Source organism: Vespula vulgaris, chromosome 6 (genome assembly GCF_905475345.1).
Source record: "Vespula vulgaris chromosome 6, iyVesVulg1.1, whole genome shotgun sequence".
In the NCBI taxonomy this organism is placed as follows: Eukaryota; Metazoa; Arthropoda; class Insecta; order Hymenoptera; family Vespidae; genus Vespula; species Vespula vulgaris.
This window is the reverse complement of record NC_066591.1, coordinates 1987384-1997575: the sequence shown is the minus strand read 5'-3', so window position 1 is coordinate 1997575 and position 10192 is coordinate 1987384. Positions and strand designations below refer to the sequence as shown.

Genomic DNA, 10192 nt, shown 5'->3' with positions numbered 1-10192 from the left:
CTTTTTTTTTTTATTTCCTTTTTTTTTAGGTAAGTATTACGAAACAATCGAAAGATTCATATTAAGAGTAATCCACGAAGATAGTTGTAAGAAGATAATCACGTTGCTTGTCTAGTTAATATTAATATTTTAACAATAATTTTGTCATTTTCTCAGTTATACGCGATCATAAGATTAATATAATTTAATTATAATATATAGAATAATGGCGAATCAGTTGAATGTAGACGTTACCTATTTAGATTCAACCGGTACATAAATCATAGAAAATATTTTGTTTCTTAGATAAATTAGGGGTTAATTATATTTAATTTAAATTAACAAAAATATATGTGTGTGTATGTATGTATATATATATATATATATATATATATATATATATATATATATATATATAATTATAGATCATTCGAATGATACCAGACAAATCGTAAATCACGATAACATTTTGAAGTTAGAAAAGCATACGAAAATTTTCGCGTCTATGTGTCCCGATGAAATTCTGGACCATTTTGACGACTATAAAATGAGAAAATATTTAACAACGCTAATGCTTGGTGATATATCAGGTAGGCAAAAAAGAAGAAAAATGTAATCAACCAATTCCGATCTATTGTTTCAATAATGATTGTTTACTTTTCCGTAATAGGTTTTACCAATTTTGTTGAAAAATTTACGAGAACGGGTAAGGGTGGAGCATCGAAATTGACGGAGACGTTGAACAGTTATATCGGTCTTATGGTTCAAGAGATACTTTCGCAAAATGGCGACGTATTAAAATTTTCTGGCGATGCTTTTATCGTCATGTGGAAGCTTGAAAACGATAATCATATGCGCGATCTAGCAACTACGGCGATTCAAACTGCTTGCATTATACAAAAACATTTTGGCATTTATCAGACTGAAGTTGGTATCACTCTAAGAGGTTCAAATATTTTATAATTTTATTTATGTCTAAGTATATTTCGTTGTTAGATTTACGTTTTAAATCTTGACAATACGATATTAATGTATCTTAACAGTAAAACTAGCCATAGCCTCAGGTAAGATATATTTCACGTCTATCGGTGATTCAGAGACTATGTCGCATTACATGATAACCGGTAGACCTGTTTGGGAAGTTAAACGTGCCGAAAAACTTTGCAAGTATATAGCATGTATAAAACTAACATATAAATTATTTAACCCGAAATTATAAAAACGATTAAATTGATATTCGTTCAGAGGTGGCGACATTTTGGTATCACTTAGCACTTGGCAATGGATAAATCCAGACGAGTACATCTACGAAACATTTCCTGATAGCTTACATATTCTTGTTATAAGCTGTTCTACCATGTGGTATACTGTGAAAGACTCTTACATACCCAACGAAAAAGGTATACTAAATTAATCACTTACGTTGCATTTATGTATATGAATGACAAGTGAAAAAAGAGAAAAAAGCAATAGAAAAGAAAATTGGAACTAACAAATTCGCAGATAACTGGGATCATATTATTGATGAATCGCTAATGCCAACGGAAAACGATACTTTGGCGTTAATGAATCTATCGGACATCTCCATGTATTTAAGCCATATGAAAGAGATCGATTATAGTTGTTAGTAAAATTTTATTATTAACGCGAAAACCATGAAAAAATCAAACGACAAGATTCGTAATAGCAGTAGATGATTTTTCTTCTTTTTTTTTTTTTTTTTTTTTTTTTTTTTGTACGACCAAAAATTATAGAAATAGCGAAAGCACATTTGAAGGATGGCTTGAGAAGTTACATGTTAAGACCGGTTATCCGTTCGATCGAAATGGACGAACCGTTGGAATATCTAAACGAAATGAGACAAGTCGTTATTGTATTTGTCAACGCAACCATCAATGAAAGAAGAAAGAGACAAATGATGAAATTGATCGACGCAGCGTACAAAATCGTTTGCAGGTATTTAGATTGCTCTATAATATTATATCTAAGAAATCTATATCGATAAAATATAACATGACACATCTGATGAAGGATAGTCGATGGGATGCAAGGATGTGTTAACAAAACGTCTCTCTTTGACAAAGACCTAATGTTTCTTTGCGTTTTTGGTTTGCGAGGAGATAAACATGAACTTGAGTCACAAATTGGTCTTAAATGTGGCTTCAGATTGCGAGTTGCTTTGAAAAAATTACAAAATATTACTAACGTCACCGTTGGCATTACAACGGGGATGACATATTGTGGTGTTGTTGGTCATACACTAAGAAGAGAGTATACAGTTATTGGAATGGCAGTCAATAGAGCTGCTCGACTTATGACGGTTTACAAAAACAAGGTAAATTATTTCCCAGAATACAACGTTCCCTTTCTCGTTTTATAAAATTTCATTATTTTTTATCCAACCAAAAAACATGGAACAGGTTGTATGTGACAGAGATAGTTTTCTTCATTCTCAATTAGAAGGCATCCATTTCAAATTACAAGAACCAAGATATTTAAAAGGAATTATCGACGTTGGACCAATTTACGAATTCAAGGAACAAGTCAAGTAAAAAGAATCATTGCATTAATATTTAATATTCGATTTAATTTCGCAAATAATCGATTGCAGATACAAACCATCGAAATTCATTTGGAACAAATATCCTTTGTTAGGTCGAGAAAAAGAAATGAAGATTTTTCGAAACTTATTAGCATCTATGCTCGACTATAGAATCACGAAAAGTGATACAGCAATTAAACCTCAGTTCAATACATTGATAATAAGGTATACGTTATGAAATAATTCTATAGAAAAAAAAAAAAAGATTTTGCAATTAACTACAAATATTTGGATACAGAGGTGAGCCCAGAATAGGAAAAACGAGAATATTAGACGAAATGGCATTAAACATACCAAGTGGTATCCCATCGAATTACATTTCTCTTGTTTCAACAGACATGAAGGTTAATCATGAATTTTTTTTTTTTTGCATTGATAATAAATTTTTGAGAAAAGAAAGCGAAAAAAATAAGAAAAAACTTTTCCAAAACAGAAGCCGTACACCTTATTCCATCTAATATTCTCTTTACCCTTGAAATTCTCTTCAACGTCAACTTCAAAGGATCGAGAAGACATGTTGATACGTTTATTAGACAACATACGTTATCCTGAATATCTATGTGTGTTGAATGAAGTCTTCAACGTTCGTTTTCCAATAACCAAACAATACACAATTTCTATAGAATCAGAAAGGCTTAAAATACTTGAGCAACTTTTAATGAATCTAACAGAAAAATGTTTTCAAAAGCTCTGGATCATCATTATTGACGATATTGAATACGCCGACGAAGAGTCTTTGAACTTTTTCGATATTTTTATCCAAACGGACATGTTTTTATTTATCATTAGTGTCGGTCGAAAAGTTGGTGCAGAATACAAACTGGCTAATATATTATTAAAAAAAGCACGAGTATGTACTTTTTTTAAAAATCAATTAATTTTGGTTAGAATCTGTAAGTAAGAACTTAACAGTAACATACACATATGTGATTCCTTCTTTCCTTTCTTTTTTTTTTTAATTTTTTTATTTTTTATTTTTTATTTTTAAAATAACAGGTCATTGAACTGGAAGGTATCGATAAATGGTATCACATTGGTATTGTTTGTCAAATACTCAATATAGATGGTATATCTTCAGAATTGGAGAAGCAAGTTATTTTTTTTTTTTTTAACAATATTCTTAGGAGTATTAGGTTCTATATGTATTAGAATTATTTGTTTAGATTGATTCAAGAACAGAGTTTAGGAAATCCAGGCTGGATCGAAAGTTATTTGGTGAGTCTCATACAAAGTGATAAAATAGAAATTTTAACTCTTACCAGAAAAGAAGCTGAGTCAGTGGGATATGTTTTAGCCGAATTGAAAATGTTAAGAAGGTAAGTTAAAATATTATATCGAAAACAATTGAAAAATAAACATAATTGAATTTATTAATTTCCCTTTATTACGAATATATAACAGATTCATTACTGATACGACTATTTTAAAAAAAGACTTCTCTCGCGAGGACAGATGGGAAATGTACAAGACGAGTTACAAGGTTAGCACGGTTATAATTATTTTCCAAATATTTGTATAAATGCACAAAATATCGCATAAATTTATTTATTATTTATCTTTAGGATGAGACAATGTTAATGATCGATGAAAAGAATGAAATCGATTTGAGTAATGAGCTCATAAACGTAGCTTTTGCAAAAATATTAGAGAAGTCATTAATCAAAAACACAAATATTCAAATAAATATGGAGGGTAAAACTTTTATCATTGTATACACGGATACTTATTTATAATTAGCATTCTTTTTCAGTACTTATTTTAAAACTGTTCGATGCCTTAACGCCCCTCGATCAATTATTACTTAAATGTGCTTCTGTACTTGGCGCATTGATTAATCGAAAAATGTTGGAAAGTATAGTTGAAGTATCAAATAAAGACATAGCTCTAAGTAAGATCAGATTACTAATATACATATATATACATTTATTTATTTATTTATTTATTTAAATTCCCGCCGACATTAGCTATTCGTAAACTTTTCGAAATTCGAATTTTCGAATGCGGAATTGGAGATTTTTCTAAAAACATTGGTCCCATTATATACTACAAAAGCATACGTAATCATATCAATAATATCGATATTCAATGTAGATGTATTGGCATCGTGATACCAAGTACTTTTTTAATTATTCTCAACAAAAACATTCTTTTCTCTTTTTTTCTTATTTACTTTGAATTCGATTGTCATTTAGAGGAACTGGAAAATTTGCCAAAATATGCATCATGCGGTCTCATACGTTTTAAGAATACGATATTTCAAGACACGACATATAGGTAAATCACGTTCATCCTCAATTTTTATATATAATAACTTGGTATCTACAAAATTTAATTCAACTTAAATTGTAATTAAACGATCGAAAAAATAATTTTGATCAAAGATTACTCACGGAGAATCAAAAAGTCGAGTTGCACAATAAAGCACTCAAATATTTAGAACGAAATACAAGACGTTGCATATCATGTGGCGAAGGATATTTTTCGAAATTGTTAGGTGAAAAATTCTTAGACGAAGTAGAAAAATTACCATTACAATATCCATTGAATGTAACACAACTTCATGGAATAAGTAGCAAGATATTCGACGTACCCAAAATAAAAAGTAAAACGATTAAATAAATATATCTGAGGATAAACATATATCTCATGATTATACGTTCTTAGATGTATTAACCACTAGAAAGATTTTACCTTATTTAAATATTCTGAAAAAATCAAAGAAAAAATTGACGCGTACTTTTTCCAACATTGATTTCACTAATTGTGAATGTAATTTGATATTATTAACCGTTTACACACAAATGGTTGAGCATTGTCGTGAAATTGGTAAATTTCAACAAAGAATATATATATATAATATTATAGAATAATAACATGAATTGTATTATAGAATAGGAGATGAGATATTATATAAATATTACATAAAATTCAAACCACTTAATCAACGATTGTTTTTTTTAGGTAATAATAATAAAACTTTAATCGCCATATTAGAATTCGCCGAAATTTGCATTGAAAATCAAAATGTTCCTGAAGCAAGAAAATTGTTGGACGAGGCTGAGACTATACTTGAACAGGTATATGTACATCCCATCTCATTTGGTCTGATATAGAAATATTAAAAATAAATAAAAAATAAAAAAAGCAGCCAAATATGATTTCCTCTATTCATTGTCAGATGTTCGATCCAAACATAAACGATACAGTTAAATTTCTGTACCTTATCGCTAAGATTCAAACTTTACAAGGTAAATGTTATTTCGAGTCTGGGTACACTTCAGAAGCCGAGAAAAGCTTGGACAGAGCGATGAAAACGTTAGGCTACCAATTTCCACAAACGGATATAATGATCAATCTAAAAACTATATTTCAATTGATAAAACTTAAATTTTTATTATTTTTCTCTCCGAAAAAACGAAAAAATGATAAAGACGAAGACGATTATGTTACGAACTATACGAATCAATTGGCGTATTGCTTGGCTCAAATGTTCGAAGTTTTCAAGGTAAAAAATCTAATGATCATTACGAGAAAGAAAAAAATACGATTATGCATATACCAGGATCGATCGAAAGTTTCTAAATGATATTAAAATTCAATTAAATATCCATTTTTGAGAAGTTTAATTAGGACTACAGCTTTACAAGATAGTCTCGTAGTTTTAAAATATGACAAAAAAAAAAAGAAAGAAAGAAAAAACAAAAATTGCTTTTAAAATAATACTTTCGACCCGTTAAAAAACTTTCGCTCCGTCTTATATTTTCTACTTTTAATTTTTATTAACCTTAATCTGATCTTAATTTCTAAGATTAAAGATATGAAAAAAGAGACTCGATTGGCAGCAATATGGGCACTGAACACAGCACGTTCTAACAACGATTTCTTGATACTTTCCACGTGTTACACCAATATGCTGACTACCGCTCACATTCATTGCAGAAAGTAGATAAATATATACATGTATAAGTATAAAATCGAACGAGACTTTTGTCTCGATAACGAAATCATTTTTTAACGAGTGAAAATCATTTGTTAGCAACATCATCAAGTATTTGGAGGACGAGAGCATCGACTTGTGTAACGAAGAAATGAGGTTGATAGAGTATCAAGATCTCAAAATCATAATTGAACTTTATGCCGGTGTTTTTTTCTCACGTTGGATAAGAGGACAAATTGAAAAAGCTATCGAGATTGGTTTCATCGTTATCAGATTAGCAAGATCAATCAATTTAACGGACACCGAATGTATCGTTTTACCAAGACTCATTAATCTTCTGATGCTCTCTTGTCGACATTCCGAAATTGTCTCAGTATTACGAGACTTAGGTGATCGTTAACACTTACATCGTTAACGTATTTCTAATCTAATTCTACTTTTTTTTCTGCTTTCGTCTTTTTACTTATAATAATTTTTTGCCTACAGAATTTATATCGAAAAATCATATGGACAAGTCCGGTTATACATGGTATTACGCAGCGTGTGTCGATGTACAATTGGACATAGGATTGACGGTCCTTTCTTACGAGCATTGCGAACGTTATTATTTGAAAGAAGGTGAACATCTTATCAGCTTGCGAGATCCGGAAGCCGAAAGACGATATTTTACATCGATGTGGCTATGGTACGTGTACTATCTCGCGCGCGTGTGTGTATGTGGATGGTGTATGAGTTCGTTGACTTCATTATTAATAGTAATATTTTGAAAAAAAAAAAAAAAGAAAAGAAAATATCTCGTTCATTTTTCGTTCAGGTGTATTAGAAACAAAGAATGGGAAGCATCTAAAGTATGGTTGGAAAAAAAAGTTGGAAAAAAAAAGACTGACGAGGACCTAGTGGCAGCCACTCTCACGGATTTGAAAGAACTCGAAGGAATGCTCATTTCTTACGGTTTGTACTCATTTTTTTTTTTTTTTTTTTTTTTTTTTTAGAGAGAAAAAGGGGAAGAAGAAAAAATTATCTCTCTTTAACATATGAATATGTTTTTATCTTTATGTAGTATATTATATGAGCAATTATGACGTCAAAGCAATAGATATTATGGCGCAAATTGAAGTTTCCTTAAAAAATATTAAAAATTTGCTGAAGATGGTAAAAATTGTGATACCAAGGTAAGATTCTCTTATAAATTAATTTAAAAAAAAAATAATAAATCAATCAATCAATCAACATATTCACACAAGTGTGTCTTCGATTTTATACAGGTACATATTAATAAAAGCTTACTATTTCATGGTTCGAGGTTATAAAAAGACAGCTATAAAGATTTTGCATAAAGCTAAGAAAATAGCTTTCAAAATGAATAATAAACTGATATATGGATGGGCAGTGCATTGTAAACAAGTTTGTTTTAATTCTTTTATAATTAATTAATGAATTAATTAATTAAATAATTACGAATTACCTTTAATCCGTCCTGAATTTTTGTATTTAGGCTTGGGAAGGAAAACTATCACCGTTACAACAAGACTTGTGGCAACAACAGTCTTTGATCGCTTTGTCTTCAGGTTGGGACGAAATTAATGCGAACGATAGAAAAGTTACTTTTTATACACTGCCAATATTAAATCTATAAAACTATTAAAGCTATTAACGACCTATTAAATCTATTAAATCTTGTCTTATTTGTTAAATCTTAATTTTGTTTTATTGAAACGATTATTTAATGATATAATATATTCTACTGTACATAAAAAGTAATTAAATCTATTCGATACACGCACACAACATACGTCTACTCGAATTAAATACCGTTGACGATATGTTAACGTTTTTATGAAATAATACCATTACGCTATGAGAACGATTATCATTGGTTAATTTATAAAATGGCAATGCGCGCCATCTTAAGTTAATTTAAATAAAAATACATAAGCTTTGTTGTAAACAAAATTGTATTTATATTGAATCGTAAAGAAATAATAATGCATTTATTTTTATATAATATATTCATTGGAAATTGTATATTTATTTAATAAGTACGTATTTCACGCTTTACTTGTAACTTTAAATTTTCTACGTGTATTTCCTCTAAAACATTGTTACTAATTGAACTAAAAAAACAAAAGACTAACTTGTTTGATTTGGAAAACTTCAATAAATTCAGCAACATGTCCAGAAACAAATTATTTTAAATCTAAACAAAAATATATCTTTCGAATACAAAATTTTAATCTACCAGATACCTACATCTTATCAACAAACATGTCGTAAGCATAGAATATTATATTTTGTTGTGAAATCGAAATTAAATCGACTGTTATTATTAGGTGTTTTCCGTGCTCTTCAAACTGTTATCCATGTGCACCAGTATGTCCTACACCTTGTGTACGACTCTGCTATACGTGTCCAGTAAAGGTAAGAGTCCATTTGATATATATATATATATGTTCTAATTGTATCGAATTTCATGGTAATATAAATATTAAATCTAAATTGATCTGGTATCAATTATTCTTCCTAGAAATTTGTAATTAATAAATATTCACACATACATACGCAGGTCTGTCCACCTCCACCTTGTCCCGCACCAGTAGCATGTTGTCCACCTATGATACCCAGCTTTTCCTGCGGTCCTTGCAGTCCTTGTGGTCCTTGTGTACCTTGTGTACCAAAATGCTATCCTTGTGCACCAGCACGAATTATATGCATGCCTAGCTGTCCACCTTGCAGTATTTGATTATTATCTTTCTAAATTGAAACTTATTATTTCTTCAAGATTTCACAAATATTTACAATTTATATTTATTTTTTATTTCAGCAGTCAAAGTATACAGATGTTAATACAATTCTATCCAAAACAAAGTTTGGCCAAACATACTTTCATATAAATGATTTTTTAAATTTCCAAAATGCAGCAGTTATTTAAAAATAAAATACTCTATATTGTCAATTGTAGCAAATATTAACAATAGATAGTAATGGATAACAATACAAATTTATTATTTTATATTTTATTTGTTGAAATAAAGATTTAAGAACATGAATATACATTCGATTATTATACACTTTTATTATAATAAATTATCATCTTTGTCGTAACATAATTTTATTACCATGGGCGTTTAGGTGATTGCGTAGCATGTGTCAAAATCCAAGTTTTATATTCTTTCTTTTTTATTTGTACTTGTTTATGTTTTGGTGACTTTTTACACATTATATACCATCTTTCATTTCTTGCAACTTTATAGCAATGTTCACAACGAAGCTGTAGTCGTCCTTTTATTTTCAAACCAGATACTAAATTAATTACAGGTGAAACAAGTTGCAAAAATAAAGATTTATTATTATTTGCCAATGTATGTGGTATTAAATTTAAATGCTGTTTTTCACACATATGATGTATACTTTTTAAAAGTATTCTCGAATCTCTTCCAGATATTACATTTGAAAGTGTTGGCACAACGGACTGTACTGTCTGACGTATAACTCCAAGTTTGAGTATTGAAAAAGAGTTCATGTTTTTGTAATCTAATATGATAGAAACAATTACGTTAAGATTATAATCATAAATATAATCGTGACATAAAACTAATACAAAAGCATACAACATAAAGTTAACCTAACAAATAAATTTTTATAATTGATTGATATTATTTAACTATAAACATTCA

General features: G+C 29.4%; 2 protein-coding genes across 3 annotated transcripts; both read left to right on the top strand.

Moving 5' to 3' along the window:
- Positions 1 to 205: 205 nt before the first annotated feature.
- LOC127064778 (adenylate cyclase type 10-like) lies at positions 206 to 8527 on the top strand. The gene is given in 28 exon segments (XM_050996332.1): positions 206 to 251; positions 405 to 569; positions 650 to 925; positions 1023 to 1146; positions 1225 to 1379; positions 1483 to 1602; positions 1716 to 1935; positions 2011 to 2314; positions 2400 to 2527; positions 2591 to 2746; positions 2820 to 2925; positions 3015 to 3431; positions 3578 to 3897; positions 3983 to 4061; positions 4144 to 4317; positions 4319 to 4534; positions 4536 to 4855; positions 4963 to 5183; positions 5219 to 5407; positions 5543 to 5658; positions 5760 to 6086; positions 6390 to 6523; positions 6618 to 6907; positions 7005 to 7203; positions 7333 to 7469; positions 7579 to 7690; positions 7784 to 7922; positions 8014 to 8527. Coding segments are annotated over 28 exon segments (5331 nt in total). The 3' UTR covers positions 8155 to 8527.
- Positions 8528 to 8644: 117 nt separating this feature from the next.
- Positions 8645 to 9565, top strand: LOC127064758 (male-specific sperm protein Mst84Db-like). Of its 2 annotated transcripts, none has more exons than XM_050996282.1 (4): positions 8645 to 8788; positions 8849 to 8936; positions 9082 to 9250; positions 9343 to 9565. In XM_050996282.1, exons 1-4 carry the CDS (start codon positions 8784 to 8786, stop codon positions 9360 to 9362), a joined length of 282 nt encoding a protein of 93 aa, XP_050852239.1. In that variant the 5' UTR covers positions 8645 to 8783; the 3' UTR covers positions 9363 to 9565. The 2 variants fall into 2 exon arrangements, with proteins under 2 accessions (XP_050852239.1, XP_050852238.1); XM_050996281.1 differs by having other exon boundaries at positions 8647 to 8788; positions 9340 to 9565.
- Positions 9566 to 10192: the final 627 nt, after the last annotated feature.